The sequence below is a fragment of the Globicephala melas genome, chromosome 10 (genome assembly GCF_963455315.2).
Source record: "Globicephala melas chromosome 10, mGloMel1.2, whole genome shotgun sequence".
NCBI classification, from domain to species: Eukaryota; Metazoa; Chordata; class Mammalia; order Artiodactyla; family Delphinidae; genus Globicephala; species Globicephala melas.
Window position 1 is genome coordinate 35,832,460 of NC_083323.1, and position 19,830 is coordinate 35,852,289.

Sequence of the window (19,830 nt, forward strand, 5' to 3'; positions counted from 1 at the left end):
CTAACGGAGAAGGGAGGCAAGCTATGTGATCAAATATCTTTTTCTAAACATCTGTTTCTATACCTTTGAAATACTAAGAAAATAACTACTGAGCATTTACTACATACATTATTCTTCGAGCCACAGGAAAACAAAACTACACAACACGTCCCGTGAATGCCTGCAATTCCCAGTATATTCAGACATAGATTGAGATAAAGAAACAGAAATAGAGAGACAGTCACAGTCAAGATCTGCTTATCTGATGCAGCAACCAATGGAGCCATGAACAGGTAGGCATACTTTAAGTGGTACTTTTGATGACTTGTTGGAGGCGGACTGTGGACTAGCTTGAGAAATTCCTGAAGGCCAGTCTTGAGGGGGCAGGGGCGGTCCCACTCTTTCATGGTCTTTATTTCCAAGAACCCGACCAGGTTCTCATAGTGGAGAACCAAAAAAGATCCCCTCCTGGTGAGGGCAAGGGAAGAAGAGTAATCCTTGTGAAATATATCCAGAGCCTTCTCAATAACAAAGGCCTGACTCTCCAAGTAAAAGACTTTACTAGAGCCTTTTAAAAAGCTGTGGCAAAAAGGCACTCTCTGACTTCGCCCTCCTCTGGCCTTCTTGTCTCATCTAAGGTGGTGAGGGGGGGTAGCTCTACAAGCAGAAAAACGTGTGAAGGTCATGGGACAGAGACACAGGCTGAATCAAAGACTGAGATTTAACTGAACGGTTATAGAACATTCTCCCTCCACCATACCTAACACCCCCACGACAGGGCTCCAGTATGATAATACTGAAGTATACCTGAAACAGCTTCAAGACACACAGTCTCTCTGAGAAAGAGTATTAAGGAAAGCCTAGCACCAAGATGGAGATAAAAACAAGGACACTAGAGAAATTTGAAGCTGCTAGCACCAATAGCTACAACAAACACTAAACAATGCTGAAATCCCAGCCAGATTAACATAAATCTTCATATTAGAGGCCTAATAATTTGAATTCCTATTACAAATTCAACATATCCAACATGCAACAAAAAAATTACAAGGCATGACCAAAGGAAAGAAAAACATAGTCCGAAAAGACAAAGCTAGCATGGGAATCATAATAAGATGTTGGAATATGAAACAGATGTTGGAATTGTCTGACAGGGAACTGAAAATACCTATGATTAATATGCTAAAGATTCTAATAGAAAAAGTAGACAACATTCAAGAACAGATGTGTAGGGCTTCCCTGGTGGCACAGTGGTTGAGAGTCCGCCTGCCGATGCAGGGAACACGGGTTCGTGCCCCGGTCCGGGAAGATCCCACATGCCGCGGAGCGGCTAGGCCCACGAGCCATGGCCGCTGAGCCTGCGCGTCCAGAGCCTGTGCTCCGCAACATGAGAGGCCACAACAGTGAGAGGCCCGCGTACCGCAAAAAAAAAAAAAAAAAAAAGAACAGATGTGTAATGTAAGCAGAGAGAAATTCTAAGAAAGAATTAAAAGGAAATGCTAGAAATCATAACAGACATGAAGAATGCATTTGATGGGATCAACAGAAGATTCAGCATGACCAAGGAAAGAATCAATGAGTTTGAAGATAGGTCAATATAAACTTCCCAAACTGAAATGTAATAAGAAAAATGAATGAAACATACAGAACATCCCAGAACTATAGGAAAATTTCAAAACATGTAACACGTGAGTAACTAGAATATCAGAAGGGGAAGAAAGACAAGAGGGCAGAAGAAATATTTAAAGTAATAATGATGGAGAACTTTCCAAAATTAATGAAAGACACCAAACCATAGATTCAGAAAACTCAGAGAACACTAAGCCAGATAAATTCCAAAAATAATAAGCCTAGGCAGAGTATGTAAAAACTGTAGAAAACTAAAGGCAAAGAGAAAATCTTAAAGTCAGAGGGGAAAAAAAAAAACACCTTACCAATGGAGCAACAAGGTTAAGAATTTCATTGGACTTCTAATCAGAAACCATCAAGCAAGAAGACAGTAGAGTAAAACACTGAAAATGTTGAGAGAAGAAAGAAACTACAAAACTAGAATTTTATATCCAGCAAAATTTTCCTTAGAAAGTGACGTAGAAATAAAGACTTTTTGGACAAATAAAAACTGAGGGAATTCACATGATCATCTCAATTGATGCAGGAAAAGCATTTGACAAAATTCAATAACCTTTCATGATAAAAAACACTCAAGAAACTAGTAATAGAAGGAAATTATGTCCTATAGCTAACATCATATTCAACAGTGAAAACCTGAAAACTTGTTCGATGGGTAATGAGTTTCAGTTCTACAAGATGAAAAGTTGTTTTGCAAGATCTGTTGCAAAACAATGTGCACATAGTTAACACTACTGTATTACATACTTAGAAATGGCCATGATAGAAATTTTTGTTTTCTTTTTTTACTACAATAAAAAAAATAAGGTGAAAAAAAACAGAGAAGGAAGAAGCCTTTGGTAACAAATAGAAAACAGTTACAAACCTGGTTGATATTAATTCAAATATATCAATTATCACTCTAAATATGAATGGTCTAAATGTACCAATTAAAAAATAGAGATTGTCATAGTGAATAATGATAATAATAAAGGGCCCAACTATATGCTGTCTACAATAAGTCTACTTTAAATATAAAGACGCTGATCGGTAAAGCAAAGGGACAGATATAGATAAACCAGGCTAACACTAATCAAAAGAAAGCTAGAGTATTAATTTCAGACAAAGAAGACTTCTGAGCTAGGAAAATTATTACAGTTTCTCCCACACTATTTGCTTACTTAATTTTTTCTAAGGAACACCTAGACGTGCTAATGTCTATGGAATACACTCGGGGAATGTATTTTGTACCTTCTGGGAATACTGCTTTAATAGAAACTATCAAAGCAATAATGGCAGTGGTAAAATCTTCTTCGTACCCTTAAACTTCACCATATTTGAAATTCCCCATCTTATAATCAAGTAAAAGCAATCCTTGTCATGTAGCATTACTATTTGAATCAGCTTTGTTATAATTAAAAGGTATCAAATTTAGTAAGTGCCATGTATACACAGTTATTTATATAAATAGGTTGAGAACTGTTGAAGTGGTGAGGGGGAGAGGATGGAGGACCCCTCTTCCATACAAGTAGAAACAGAGTGGAGAAGATAATTACCACTTGTGGCAAATGCACATCCTGGGTGGAAAGAGAAAAACAGACACCTTCAGGAAAACTACCTTTAGCCAAAGCAATAGATTTCAACTTAATCCTTTACCTCTACTGAGGTAATCTCCTTGAGATATGCAAAGATACCTTAAAATAAAATACTCCTGATCAGTAATTTTCTGCTTAAAGTGAGTAAATTTCTGATTCAAGCAGATGGAAATTCTGTTCTTCTTCTAGCTAGTGTTGTTTCATCCCCCCAAATGAGAAATAGAACAAACTTTACAGTGGATAATATCTTTCAGTTCCATTGCTCAGGGACAAAAATTTCCCAGACTGACCATTACATCTACCAATTACACTACCTATTTTTCCATTATATGGCATTATAATACATGGCATTATTTAATGGCCAGTGCCCATCTTAAACCCAGTGCCACATGGTTAATGTCAAAGGGACCAAAGGGTCATATTAAGTGTCAATCCTCCTGCATGTTACCATCTCTCACCTAAAGTACTGTTACTACAATGCACACTGAATTACAGTGTCAGCTCAAGAACGTACGCCATCCTGTCACTTTTGACAAAGAGCCTCAATTACACCTCAGAAATAAGAGTCCTGCAATTTTAAGTCTTTTAAAGGAATTATGCTTTTCACTGTGAGAAGAAATAAATACATTTATTAAATAAATTTGTAGGCCGGTATGTGCTCAGGTGTTCTGGCTTCAACTCACTATCTACCAGTTAAAAGTTAACCAGGTAAAGGTCAGCAGTCACTTCACTCAGGCATCTGACCTCGTGCTCCCCTTCAGTTTGGAATATCATAATGTTTCCTTCAAGACTTAAAATACAAGAGAAACTATACACCATAAAAGGTACATCATGTAAACCGTATTTAAATTAAAAATTCAACTTTCAACTTCACTATTACTATTTTCTTGTTACTTCACATATATAGATACCTAAATCCTTTTTTGAATTACCCATGTTAAAATTCTTCTTTAATTTAATGATATACATAGAAGTTGTCTTTTCACTTCAGAACTGCATTATAAGAAAATCTAAAAACTGAATAAAGATTTTCTTTAAAAATCAATTTTTACACATTTTGAAGTTAGGCGTTTATGCGCACAAGGCAACATATATCCATATTTGATCATAATTAACAAAAGGTTAAAGAGAAATTTAAGTACAGCTTTCAGAAAAACCGAGTATAATGCAAGAGGCTTTGGACACAGGTCTGAACCTCTGTGAACCACAGTTTCCTCATCTCTAGAGTAGGTACCTAGATCGTGGGATTATGTGAGAAATATTAGAATAGCATATTCACAATGTCTAGTTTACTGCATGATAAAGAGTACGAGCTAACTACAGGAAATACTGTGATTAACCTGATCACAGAAGCGGCAGGGTCAGGGGCCACCCTGTAGGTAATATTTAATTCTTTTTAGGAAGGAAAGCAAGAGATGAGGATTGATGTCAAGGGAGATAGGAAATGAATGAGAAATTCAGATGGTCCTAGAAGCTCAGGTCTCAGGGAAAAAAAAAAGTTGAACTCAGAATGAACTATTGTTTGGAAGAAGTATAATTTTAATAAAAAACTAAGGATAAAATCTACAAGTCTGCAGATGTCATGCTTCAGGCTGCTGAGGCCCAAGCGGCCTCATATGCAATGTAGATGAATATAAGGGGGAATGGCCAAAATGTCATGGGTTTGTAAACGTGTTCATGGATGGGCTGATAAACCTATTTACGAGGCTGCAAAAATGAAAACTGTCACATCTTAGAACACACGTGGCTTCCTTTATATATATGCCTCTGTGTGTGTGTGTGTATCTGTGTGTATGAATATATGTATACACAACCAGAGGCTACAGGAAAAAATAGGCAACTTTTTTTTGTGAAGTGTTGATCCAACCCCTTGGGAGGAAAGATACTTGCTTTTGAAAACGTATGCGGTCAGTACCACTTTTTTCAAAGGTAAACAGGGGCTTAGACAAGGATGCTGTTTTAACAAGGAAAGATACTCAAAATGTCTTCTATTAAACAATGATCGAACTAGGAAAATATAAAACATAAATTACAAACAGAGTTTAGCTCACATTAAAATGTGTTCATGCTTGATTACATGACAGGAGAGTCAACATGATGTAGCAGAAAGGATAACAAGCTGGAAATCGTGACGCCAAGTCATTTCGTGTATCAGTGGGCTCATGTAACAAATTAAAGGACTGCAAAGTGGGAGAATAATACCTACTAAGTGGTGTGGAATCCCATGCCTCTAATAAAAATTAAAAAGAAAACAACATTAAGGTACCTACATAATTATCCTTTCTGAAACAAAAACTATTTCCACCAGTCTTAAGCATGGTAGCCCACCACTGAAGCAACTATAGATAGTTGTTATAATTTCCCCTAAAGAGAATACACTGAGGTCTTCTTGAGACCAAAGAAACGCCCTGCTGGTCTTTGTATCACCACTGTTTATTACAGAACATGACACAACGTTCAGGTTCAGAAAATGTATATTGAATTCAGGTTTTTATAAAGGATTGCTTTTTTAGAGTCCTGCAAGAAAGCCAAGCTATATTTAAGGGCATACGGCTTCTCCAATAACATGGGATAGCAGAGTCCTGGGGGATTTTGAGGCCTGAGTCTGCTGGGCTATTTATTTATTTATTTATTTTTGCTGGGCTATTTAAATTGCACTAAATGTTAACTACAGACCAAATACAGAAACCAAACAAAATAACAATGAAGTTTAAGTTAGTTTCAAAGCAGCAGCATCCTATCTACCCCTAAGTAAAAAGCTGACATTTCTTTTCAAACATAGCATCATGATATGTAGATATAAAGCAGGTAGAATTATTCCACATGACCTTCAATGACTGAGAATTTGAGTATTTTGATTTTATTATTTCTGAGAATATTATTATTCTGAGAATATTATTTCTGAGCATAATGTTACTTCCGGCAAAAGAAAATATCTGTAACAATGACTTTTAGTAACTGACATAAAAAGCAGAATAAAACTCTGGAATACTTTGGAGATACTTGGATTCCTAGGTCACTCAGTGGCAACAAATAGTGTAATTACAAGATCGATTCTATAAAGATACCTCAATTAAAAAAAAAAGATTGATTCTGTATATCAAAATGCATAAAAAAGAACTATCAGATTCATTATGCTTCAGAGTAAAAATAATACAATGATAACGTCCAGAATGCTAAATCATTTAGTTTAGATGAGGCAATTTCATATAAAATGTTTAGCTGAGCACTATATTAAATTAAATTTTCTTCTATATGTTATCCAGTATTTCAGTAGCATGATATATGTGATATATGCCTTCTTTTTTCACGGAATAAATTTGCAACTTCAATGGTATATATCCGTAATAATCATTCAGTGAGAGTCACAGGATAATTTTTTGTTCCCTGCTCCCTCCAATCTAAACATGACTGTGCAGTGATTATAATAAAACAAAGGAACGTAAATGTTAGTCAACGTGCAAAATGGGAAGAGCTTTGCTTTAAAGAGGAGCAAATGGAAAAATAATCTCAGCTCTAAATAGTAATGATTATGACAAAATGGCCAAGGAAACACACAGCGCTGCACTCCAGATAGACTACACTGACACCATTTTAGCCTGGGGTATGGAAATTTTCCATGGAACTTCAAGTACTTTCACAACTGGAGTTTTATGTAGCCCAATTAACTTTGGCTAGACACAGAAATCTGGCTCAGTATTTCCATACAGTAGCCAAAATAAAGGTTTGCTGTATCAAGAATTACTGTCAGAGTCTCCCATATCCTTCCTTCTCTTTTACTAACCTAAATCTGGAAAATACGCTAACAGCCAAGTTGCTTTTATTACAATTTAAGTCAATATTAATTTTACTGGCTCACAAAAACTGTAAAATATTTGGCTGAAATAAACTGAACAAAGACAAAAGGAAGGAGGACCAAAAAAAAAAAAAATCAAAGTAAGGATGTACACACAACTAGAGAACACACACGGGTTTAGAAACAACTATAAAACCATCTGAAACACCGTAATAATGGAAATGTTATTCCTTCTTTTCTCTCTTAATGCATGCCCGATTTTAAATTCATGGCACTAGCCCTAGGTAACAAAGTTCAAACAAGGAATAAATCAATTTTAAAGACAGCTTGTATTTAGTATTTTAATTGGATATGACATTGGTATGAAAGTTCCATATATTCTAAAGAGATGTCACCCAGGCCCAACTATATGTAACCATGGAGGTTAACAGTGACCCTAAAGCAGAACTAACTATTCTCTAGGGTACCCTGGAACATTTGTGTTTGAGCTGTAATGTAGGACCCCAAAGTGCCAATAGACAAAAGTTAATGTTAAAAGTTAAAAGTTTTGCCAATAGCCAAAACTCTTAGTTAATGACCTATAACGCCTAATAATAAAAATGCATTTACCCATTCAAACTAAACTAGCATTTAGAGGTAATGTCCAAAAATAAGTTATAAAAAATGGGGATGGGACTTCCCTGGTGGCACAGTGGTTAAGAATCTGCCTGCCAATACAGGGGACACAGGGTCAATCCCTGGCCTGGGAAGATCCCAAATGCTGCGGAGCAACTAAGCCCGTGCGCCACAACTACCGAGCCTGTGCACCACAACTACTGAAGCCCACGTGCCTAGAGCCCGTGCTCTGCAACAAGAGAAGCCACTGCCATGAGAAGCCCATGCACTCAGTGAGAAGCCCACGCACTGCAATGAAGAGTAGCCCCAGCTCGCCACAACTAGAGAAAGCCTACGTGCAGCAACAAAGACCCAACACAGCCAAAAAATAAAAAATAAATTTAGTTAAAAAAAAAGTGGGGAGGCAGGAGCACTAACTTCCTTTTAGAATCTCTGATCAAGTATAAAAGGGGGGGAAAGCGCCACACAAAATTATTTAATATAGAATGAAAATTAATGATGCTAATTCAGAAATCCTTGAGGACGTATCCAATTCTACTATTTTGTAGCTTATTTATTCTTGGGGACATTCCTTAAATCTGTGAAGTTCAGTTTCCTCATTTATAAAAAGAGGACAGTACTCGTTGTAAAGCTTCATGAAATAACATATATCAATCACAGGCACTCAAGAGATGTACAATCCTCTTGTGACCACCTCCCCTTCCAGGGTCTTAGAAGATTACACTGTATCCACTCTACAATCATGCCACTCTCATTCATTTATTCAGTATATATCATTGGGAATTAGAGTGATGCCTAGCATGGATTAACAAATCTCAATACATGTGTTGACAAAATGAAGGGACTAATGAGGACATGAGAATCAGGCTAGGGAAACAGAAATATTCAAGTCAGGCACCCTGTATACCTTTCACTTATACAGTACTATATGTCAATTATATCTAAATAAAACTGGGGGGGAAAAATGACCTATGCCCAGCCCTTATGTAACTTAACAAGGGAAATGCAAAAGGAGGGTACAGGGATAGTTATCAAGATACTGAAAGCCATATGCTAAAGATATAAAAAGATAAGTTAAGACTTAGTCCCTGTCCCATGTCCAGGGTCAAAAGACATAGATTTATGTCTGCCATTCAATCTAAAATGTGCTATTATAGAGATACTGAAACCAGTGCCATGGAAGCACAGAGAAAGGAAAAAAATAATTGCTTGAAAGACTCAGGCAAGACTTCACAGAGGAAATAAAATTTGAACAGGTAGAGAGAGGAAAGGGACATTTTTGCCAAAGAAATAAAAAAGGATTTGATCTATGGAATTTGTCAGAGCATTCTGGGAAATTCCAAATCTTTTTGAAGTTTTCTAAATACTATAAATACTACAAATTCTTAAAGAAAATTTTGTACAAAAATGCTTTGAGTGAATCATTCCACTGGCTATAATAAAAGCACCAATAACCAATTTTTTGTCTAATTTGTCTCAGAAAAATATAATTCTTTATATGAAGTCCTACTCTATAGTCTAAGTCTAATTTTGTTGCACGTCAGTTTTACATATTTTGCCTTTGGTCAGTTTTGATGGAACAGTAAAAACACAATCCCATTTCTATTCTTCTTCCCTTGAGAGTAATAGCCAATTCCATTTTATAATATTTTATATTTAAAGCGTTCAGAAGTCAAATGTGTGGCATTTTCTACCTTGCCAATTCCATGTTAAGTCAATGGCATATTATCAGGCCAAGAAACCCAAAATTAGACAAAAGCAATCCACTGGGATCAGAAATTTGCCAAATCTCATAATTCAAAAAGAGACTGTTAAGGATGGTTGTGGAGTTTTTGGCACTTTGAGTTTAAGCCATTCCATAATAGGATTTGTATTTCATCTAATCAGCAAATCGGAAACTATGAAAGTTCTCTTGATTGGGGGGGGGAGGGATTAAAATTTGATTGTAATACATGTCTTTCCTTCCCTTCCTTCCATATGTTTCAGTAAATTAAAACTGCTAAATCTTGTTTTTAAAAATACCTTCTGAAAAATAAAGCAGCCTGGAAAACCATATTTTTGGTACAGGAAACTTAAATAATTCAGGCGTGTAAAGAAGAAGGAAAAAAAATTTTAAAAGACACGTAGTTTCTATATCCAAACTAGCGTCACAATCTAGGTATATTCAGAATTAAGTACATTTAAGCATTCAGTTTTTTTTTTTTCTAAATGATTTTTTTGGCGGGGAGGTAAATCAGGCATTTGAAACTTTTAGATTCTTTGAAGGTGGCTATTTCTCAATCTAATTAAAAATGTTTCCATTTGAATTCTATAAGGACATCTCAAATACAGTAGTTGAGGCCCAAGTTATATATGAATTCCATTCTTATATGGAGCTGTGCGAATTATCAGCCTATCAGAATAGGAAGTGGAACAGGTTTTCATAAGGTAAAATATTTTTTTTCTAACTGATTAAACTAGACATATCATGATCCTATAGATGGCCAAAACGGCAACTTATACCCTCCAATTCTAAGTAATGTTCTTTCCCTTTCTCTGTTCCTTCTTTTTTGGGGCCCCCATATTAATTTATTTCATAATTTCTTCTTTCATATATTTTTTCTTCATCTTTATGTTTAGGTATGAAAACATTTACTCACCTTTATTTTCTTATACTTCAAATGACAATTGTTTTGCCATCATTTTTTTTTAACTTCTAAAAGCTCTTTCTTGTTTTTTCATTATTTATTTTTTATGGCATCCTGCACTTCACAAAATGCTATATTACCATCTCTAAGGATTTTTTTTCTTTTGTTTCCTTCAGTTTCCTTTTGCTAATCATTTGTTTCAGTTCCAATCTTTTACATTTGAGGCTTTCCTAATATGACTGATGGTCCTTGGTTGCCCATTGTTATTTAAAAGTAATAAAAGCTGAATGAACTCCTTAGGCATAAGTACGCTTTCTAGACTGGAGTCACTTTTGTTTGTCTGGTTTGGGAGCTACTCATTTTCAGGGACCTCCAAAGGTAGGTATACGGAAATCTTTTCCCTACAGTGATTCAGTTTCTCCAGATAAGAATGCAACCATTTCTTGGGAGGGGAGGTGTGTGTATAGGGGGTATGAACTTTGTGTAGCTTGTGTTCTGTGGGTGCCAGGGGAGCGGTACTGACAATCTGAGTACTCCACTGGAAAACATTCAGTCAATCCTCTTTTCAGTCCCCTCTGCATTCCACCTTTGACTGGGCAAGCTGTTCCTGAGTCATGGAGCTCTCTCACCCAACTGCTCCACCACCGTGAGCATCCCTTCCCCACTTAGAGGTGAGTGCCTGCTGGCTAGCACTGTGCACATGGGGAGAAACTTGACTGCCTCATATGTAAGTTAGAACTGATTACCCTATTTTATACTCCTTAACTCACTCTCTTCTATGCCAGCTGCCGCCATGTCTTGAGTCTCTCCAGCTTTCTTCTCACTGTTATCCCGTTCCAAACTCCCTTTAGATGGTGGTTTACTCTGTTCTGACGAATCAGTTGTAATACCTCTTTCTACTTTCTGACTTCTAAAAATCAGCTTAAATTTCATCTCCCTTCCCATTCTGATTGTTCCTGTGAGGTTATTCCTTCTCAATAGTTTTATTGAGTAAAAGTTTACACCATTTCTTTGTTCCCCAGTCTTTTTGCTCCCCACTTAGTAACTCCTTCTAGATTTAACTGTGTTCTTTCAGAGGACACCTTCAGTAATGTCTTCAGCTAGAGATTTTACTGGACTGACTTTAATTTCTTGGCCTAGGAATTCCCTGATCATTCAAGTAAAGTAAATTCGAAAACCCAAAGCCTGGCAAAGGGAGGATGATGGTAACAAATTCTCTGCAAAGATTTCAGATTCCATGCTGAGATAGACAAACTTTCATGCTGCCCTCTTGTATCAGTATGTGAACTTTTTCTACATTATCCTTTCACTGAGGATATGAACTTTCCTGCTTTATTTAGGCATCTAATTCTTGGCTTTCTGTTGGTCCAAGGTTTTGTCTCTTATTCCAACAAGAAGGAAAACAAACAATAAGCTCCTTCCCATGGGTTGCTGCAACTGGTAAACTATCCCAAATCAGCTGTAGGAACAGCCTACTGTTTACTGTTCCGGTGTTTAGTTACTGCTTCATTTCCATCCCCGGGAAATTCTCTTTCTACACCTTGAGCTCAGCCATGCATTAAGAGCATATCTGTTGTAGTTCATTAGGCATATCTAGATATTTTTTAGTGGGATGTTTTCTGGTTACTTAGTCTGCCTATATAATCTCTTTAGTAACATTTTAGTGGTATCTTAGAATGGATCCATAATACTTTTAAGTGTTTAGCTTATCATCTTCTGTGGGAAATAAAAATGTTATTATTTTAAAATAATTATAAGACACGCTTCTATGAATTCACTTAGCAATCACTTTCCTGACCGTTTGCTCTACGTTTTGCTAGTGTTCATTTGTTTTTAGTAATATTGGAGAGAGATTAAGGGATATAACTAAAATAACACAGATAAGAGATTCATATTAGGATTGAGGCTAGTTGTACCATTTATTAGCTTGGTGAAAAGTTACTTAAATATTTTGAACAATCCCTGATTGTATAAAATAAAAACATTAACATTGCTTTGCGGCACATAAAATTACAGATTTTGTAAGTCACAAAGGTAGAATATCAACAATTTCTTATGCTTCGAATAATACCACTTTCACAGAAATGTGGCCAAGTGAGCTTGTCACATAGTGGGTGGCCGAACGATGGCTCCACTTCTCTTACAGAATGATTTCCAATTAGTAGGAATTCTAGGTGACAGTGACGGACACACACGCAGTTATCTTATATAATGCTGGCTTTTTGGAAAGAATCAGACTTAATTCCACATTATAGCCAATCTGGGGTTAACACTGGCTTGGAGAACATAGTCGTTACACCAATATTGTTATTTTGACAAGTTCATTATATAATCACACATTTGGAGTTCTCCATTTATACATTTCAATTAAGTTACATCAAGGATACATATTTTATCTATGGCAAACCCCATAGCCAAAGGAATGCATTTTTCTATATTTTTCTGTACAGAGTTCTAACTTAGTATTATCATCATGAAATCCTAACAATCTGGGTTAACTGGCCAGGAACCAGTACCTCAAACCCTATCTGTCTCAGTCTGCATAGGCAGAACCAGTTTCTAAAGGGGGAGAAAGGGAGTTACTCACTGTTAGAGCAAGCAGTTTCCCGTAGGTGAGATGAGCAGGGATGTGGTCGGTCTTGGATCTCAGTGATTCCATATACCAATGCTCTGCCTCAGGGAGCTTGCTTAGCCGCATGTATGCTTCACCTGGCAAGAGAATCATGAAAATCAGTATGAGGATACAACTTTGCAAGAACATTTGCAACAGATCACATCATCCTGTTTATATTCCACACATTTTCAGATTCTGTGGCAAGTACTCTCATCCGTTACCTCATTTGATTCCCCAAAAGTCACCATCATGTCTATTTCACAGATGAGAAAACTTGTGTTTGGAGAAATTAAGTGAAATGCCTAAAAGTCAAAAATGCAGTACATGATAAAGGTTTGATTTTTTTTTTTAACTTAGAAACATCTAACTCCCAAGAATATGTGCTTTGTCATCATTTCTTCTTTATTTTTAAGGTTGGGTCTTTCTTATGTACAATCATTTGTTCTTTTTTATTCACATTCATTCATTCCTTCAGACACTCAAGTATTTACAGAATAACTACTAATTGGAGAGTATTATGCAGGACCTAGACAACAGAAGTTCAAGGTCCTACCCTCTAAGGTTGACAAGCTTGTTGAGAAAAGTAAGATTAAATGAAGGAGTTAAAAATATTTGGGTTTAAGCATTGGTGCTAGATTTTAGTTTTTTTCAGAAATTATTTGCATTTTGTATTTTAATGAGTAAATAAAATTTACCAGTTTCCTTTGGAAAATCCAGTGAATATATGACAGTTATTTAGCACGCCCATCACCATGTGCAAAGCTAGTCTAGGGCCTTTCAGCCATCAGCTGTTACTTTCAAATTACACAAACTTTGCCCACCAAATAGCATTTCACTAACAGCCAAGCAAGAGAAAAAAATTGGAAATAAAGCCAAAAGTGTATCAGTTGCCCGCTTATTATCATCCCCCTCTCCCTTCTATGATCATAGTATGGAAGAATATACACCTGATGGTAAAAGTATATTTTAAGATGATTTGTGTATTTAAGTTAAATATTATAGTTATAATAAACACTGCAAATGTTGAAGCTACTTAATTTCTGAGACCAGGCAACAGACTGGTGACCTGCATTATTTTTCAAGCAGACTTTTATAGCTTAACTAATCATAATTATCATGGCTTTTTCCATTTAGAGGAATAATCAGAGGCTTTCCTAAATGTGCTACCCACACTGGTTGTATATCTTTGCTTCAAAGGAAGAGCTAGCTTCCTTTTATTTTAATCAAATTCTTTTTGCATTAGCACAGCGCTGTCAATAGAAATATGTCTGATGAATTGAATTGATTTGCATCTCCTGACCTTTTGAGTGCCCTTTGCTTGACCGGTTAGTAAAAATATTGGTGACAAATTATATGTAACATGCATAAAAATGTAGGTACCACTCACACACATCTATGTGTTTCTAGTTCTGAGAAAAGTCACTAAACTATATTATCATAAAAATGATAGCTCAAAAAAATATTTTCTTCCTAAAGCTTAAAATGTGTTCGCATTTAAGAAGAATTTGGTTAGATTTAATCAAATGCTCAGGGTGAGATGCAAGAAATCCTGAAGCAAAGACCAAAAACTAGAATAAAATATACAAAATATTCATAGTTGTTAGAGTGGTAGGATTAGGCATGGATTTAAAAAAATTTTTACATGTTTCTGCGATAATTATATTTTTAAATTATAATATCTCCTAATAAGTGAAACAATGTCATAAATTTTCTTTTTGGCATGTTGAACTAATAAATATTTCCAAACAAAACAAATAGCAATTTTCCTTAGGGAGAGTGAACCACTTCTTCATACTAAAACGATACTAGATATGATTTCTATAACAGAAAAGATGCACAATTGTAAAGCAATTAATGATAAACCAAATCCAACTATTTATCTCTAAAAGGGATTCTAAAGCCAGAAGAAAACACATACTAATTTCAGAGTTAGAGCTGAAAGATGGGTCTGCATTATAGGTTCTGTTTGGAATTGACCTGAAATTCTACTTTGGGTCTTCAAGTGCTCATAGATCACTTTTTAGAAGTTCTACAATCATTGCATTTAATATGGCTTCTACTTTTCATTTATTAAAAATTCAACTAACTTGTAGAATAGTAACAGGCAAGCTACCTGTACAGAAAGAGAGTGCAGGAGAACCCCAATTCCAGAGTGCTTTCGAGATTCATATCTTTATATTTAAGTGTCTGATTTTTAAAAAATCATTTCAGAAAGTGCACTATTTTTTTCCAAGTCAGAAATCTATCATGATTAAAACTCATTTTGAAATGAAATATTATTCATTTGCTAACTACTTAGGTTGAACTATTTTGTTCAGTAAGAACTCACAAGCAACTTATTAAGTTGTAAAGCTTGTGAGGTGGGGAAATACCAAAGGACCACAAATAAGAAATATAATGCCATAATGCATCTTGGCAAGTATATGAAAAATGTAAATAACTAGCTTACTTAGGTACTATTCATTACAACTTAGAAAAACTTCATGTAACCATTCAGTGCATCTCAGTGATAACACTGACAATAACATTCATTGAATGTTTATTACAAAATAGGGTAGCAAGCTATAGGGAGCAAATGTCTGACTTACAGGCAGCCACTCCTCCCACTCTATACCTTTGGGCACACAGAATGTTTTCTCACTTAGCCCCACAAGGGGCCTTAACGCATCACCCTCATTCAGCCAGTACTAACTAACTTTTCAAATTAGGTTTATGAGATGAAACATATTTTCAATCTCTACATTAGTTGCTTATGTATCTCATTTTTTAAATTACAGAACATCCTTAATTACCTGGATTTTACAGATAAGAAAATTGAAAAGCACAGTGACTAAATCAAACACACAAAACCATAAATGTAGAACGTGGTAAAACTGCAATTCAAACCCAGGACGACCTGACCTCAGTGCATTGCTAACCTGTTGGTAGTGAACAGTCACAAACTTTCCAAGTCTCCAGCTCAGGTGAAAATTATACTCTGCCTCACTCACGGAAAATTGTTTTCTAGCTTATGACACACTGGCCATCAAGTTCATTTCACTTTGCCTTGGGCTTCTCTATTGAATTAAAGGAATAAGGAAGAGCAATAATAATCCATGGTTGACCTTTAAAAACGTTTCTGCCTCATACTTTATTCAATTATTAAGATGGAAATATGTAGCATATAAGATGTACTTTAGTCCTAAGGTTAACCTTAACACAAAACAGCCCATAAAAGTGGGAATAAAATCAAGATGCAAAACCTAAAATGCAAGAAAATGATCATGGATGAATTTAAATGTGTTTAAAATGCAACTCAATAAAGATTCAGGCAACAAACAATACAAGCCCAAGTACTTGCTATTTCCCTGGCACTGCCAAGGTAGGAGCCTCATATTTCTCATTTCTAATTCATACAAGGGGTTAGAACACTCATTTGTGAATAATAAGTCACTTGAACAGTTAACAATCCTATCTTAAAAGGTGTGAATGCCTCGAAAGCCCATACTTTTTGCCAATGCATCAAGCTACCTACTATATAAAGTTTATTACTTATCGAATACCTACTAAAGTATTATATATATATATTTTTTGGAGTATAGTTGCTTTACAGTGTTGTGTTAGTTTCTGCTGTACAATGAAGTGAATCAGCTATATGTATACATATATCCCCTCTCTCTTGGGCCTCCATCCCACCCCCCCCCCATTATCTTTATACTTTTTACATTATCCCTACACTCTAATTAGTATTGGTCTCATCTTACAAACGAAGTGACTATGGGTTATTGAGCTTAACCAACTTGCTCAGTGTTCAAAAACAAGCAAATGACAGGTTCAGGATTTAGATTGGATTCTCTCTTTTTCTTTCTACTATTCCACTCTGTCCAAATACTATAAAAATTAGAGAAGGGATAAAATAACTGCAAAAAATGCCATCAGTGGATTCAGTTAGGAGAGAATGGTATACATGTAATCCTTCAAGCTTGATTAAAATATTAAAATCATAAAAATTCCATTAAGGAAATGGCCACAGGAAAAGAAAGTTCAATAAATTCAATAAGAAAGGGAATGAAGATACTTGATCGGGAATGGGGTAGAGGGAGGAGGGTTAAGTCATCTTCTCTGGTACTATAATTCTTCTTAACTTACAATAATAGAAAAAAAAATGTTTATACTACCCAGGAGGAAAGAAGCAATGATTACTATTTTTCTTTCTCACCCTACATACAAACACACAAAAATGACATAATAGAGGTACTTTCGTAAGAATTCAAAGATTGCAGTGTGATGATCATCACCCAGATTTATTTCCAATTCATTCACAGACAAAAGGGATTTCAATGTCTCCAAGCTGGCTTCAGGCAGATATAAACCAGTTTCAGATGTAGAACAAATAATGTCACTCTTCCTCCCTAAAAAGCCCTGAATCTAAATAATCCAGGCAAAGACTAACTCCTTAAAGGAAAGAAAGCTGGATTATTGATGATGTAAGAGTCCAGATCTCACTAATTTTCATGTTTCAAGTTACTGGACAGCTCCAGCTACCAGATAAAGAATAGAGCATGTAGGGGTACATACTACCCCTATCTGCTAGTGTTACCTTTTGTTTCTCCTGCCCTTGCTCAAGAGAATATATTTCTATGTTAAGATTCAGTTTAGATTCCCTATTTTTTTTCAGCTTCATTTAGATATATAAGTGGCATACAGCACTGTAAAAGTTTAAGGTGTATAGCATTATGACTTGACATATATATTGTGAAATGATTACCACAGTAAGGTCAATTAATACCCATCATGTCAGATGGATACAAAACAATGCTTTTTTCCCTGTTATGAGAACTTTGAGGATGTACTCCCTAATCAAATACATCATATAGCAGTGTAAACTACAGTCATCATGTTGTACATTACATCCCTAGTACGTCTTTGTCTTATAACTGGAAGTTTGTATCTTTTGACCACCTTATGCAATTCCTCCACCCTCCAAATTCCCTATTTTTTTTTATATTTTTTATTTTTTTGCGGTACGCGGGCCTCTCACTGTTGTGGCCTCTCCCGTTGCGGAGCACAGGCTCCAGACGCGCAGGCTCAGCGGCCACGACTCACGGGCCCAGCCGCTCCGCGGCATGTGGGATCTTCCCGGACTGGGGCACGAACCTGTGTCCCCTGCATCGGCAGGCGTACTCTCAATCACTGCGCCACCAGGGAAGCCCTAATTTTTATTTGGTATTGGAATATAGTTGATTAACAATGTTGTGTTAGTTTCAGGTGTACAGCAAAGTGATTCAGTTATACATATACATGTATCTATTCTTTTTTGAATTCTTTTCCCATTTAGGTTATTACAGAATATTGCACAGAGTTCCCTGTGCTATACAGTAGGTCCTTGTTGGTTATCTATTTTAAATAAAGCAATGTGTACATGTCAATCCCAAACTCCCAATCTATCCCTCCTCCCCAACTTAAAATTTTTTTGACCACATGTACCAAAAGTAATCACCCCTTTCTCAATTCTTACAGTAATTGTTAAATCTCTTTTTAAAAATGCTTAAATAGGGACTTCCCTGGTGGTCCAGTGGTTAAGACTCCATGCTCTCAATGCAGGGGGCAGAGGTTCGATCCCTGGTCAGGGAACTAAGATTCCGCATGCCACATGTCTCAGGCAAAAAAAAAAAAAAATTCTTAAATGTATATCTTGCATATTAATTTAGGTTAGCCAACATGGATAATGCATATGATGGTAAACCTAAAGGCTAATGAGGTATCATTCATTCCTGCCTTCATGGTACTTACAATCTTCTGAGAGAAATACATTTATCAGTATTTTCCAAGGTTTGATTTTTAGGTGCACATGAAACACAAAAAATTTTTTGTAATTTAGTACTTATAAATTACATTTAATCTGTGTTTAAAAATGTGATTTCATAGATATGTTTTAGAATGAAGAAAATTATCAAGTAAATAATAAAACAGATGGTAAGTGGTTATGAGCAAAATCACAGTGAACAATGGAACATGAGTGCAAAAGGTGTGAACAACACTGAATTGCATGTGCCTAGCTATAAGTTGAGAAGTTCTAAAAGTTTCAGAAGAATGTTTGTAAAATACAGTGATACCAGCACACTGGGGAGAAATGCTACCTTTGTAAAAGGGCTCACATAGGTTATAGCGTTTTTCTGGCCTGAAAAGAACAGGAGCATTCAGAAAATAGCCCTGCATGATTTCTAGCAGGCTTTCTGCTGCTGATATGGTGAAAGCATCTGATTGTCAATATTGCAAGCGTTTTAGGATACTTTGCCTGAAGGTCAGGTATTCTATGGTAATCTGTCTAATTTCTAAGCTCTCCCAGTTTAAGGACTTGGCTGGTCACTAACGTAATCATTCCATTTTTAAGAAATGCTTCTATTCCATTTAAGATATCAGGTTTATTTTGTTTTCTTTATTTTGGCTGCATTGGGTCTTCGTTGCTGTGCGCGGGCTTTCTCTAGTTGCGGTGAGCGGGGTCTACTCTTCGTTGTGGTGCACAGTCTTCTTACTGTGGTAGCTTCTCTTGTTGCAGAGCATGGGCTCTAGGCACGCGGGCTTCAGTAGTTGTGGCGCACAGGCTTACCTGCTCCGCGGCATGTGGGATCTTCCTGGACCAGGGCTTGAAGCCGTGTCCCCTGCATTGGCAGGCGGATTCTTAACCAATGTGCCACCAGGCAAGTCTTATATTGATGGTTTTTATAAGTCGTGTTTTTCTGTGCTGGTCATTTTTCTTTTAATGAGCACTTTACCCATCTTCAAGTTTATGATTTTTTTTTATATGTTACTTTTAATTCTTTCCTTAGGAACTAATTTTGCCACATAATTTTAAAATGAAATAAACACATTTTAATTAATTGATTGATTAACTTGGTTTGTCCATCTACCTGTTGAAATTATTTATAATTATGATGTAGCACAGAATTATGAATTATATACCAAAAGAGTAATTAGATGTCTGGGTTTCTAATTCTTACTTTTCCATTAAAACTT

General features: G+C 36.0%; 1 protein-coding gene across 3 annotated transcripts in view; it reads right to left on the reverse strand.

The window, feature by feature from the left end:
- Window positions 1-19,830, reverse strand: part of TMTC2 (transmembrane O-mannosyltransferase targeting cadherins 2) — an 852,682-nt gene that overhangs the window by 561,738 nt on the left and 271,114 nt on the right. For all 3 annotated transcript variants that reach the window (XR_009565442.1, XM_030856453.2, XM_060305966.1), the window contains one exon: window positions 12,808-12,929. Coding sequence is in view for 2 of the 3 variants with exons in the window: in XM_030856453.2 (XP_030712313.2) it covers window positions 12,808-12,929 (122 nt within the window). In the remaining variant the exon portion in view is untranslated. The remainder of the gene's footprint in view (window positions 1-12,807; window positions 12,930-19,830) is intronic.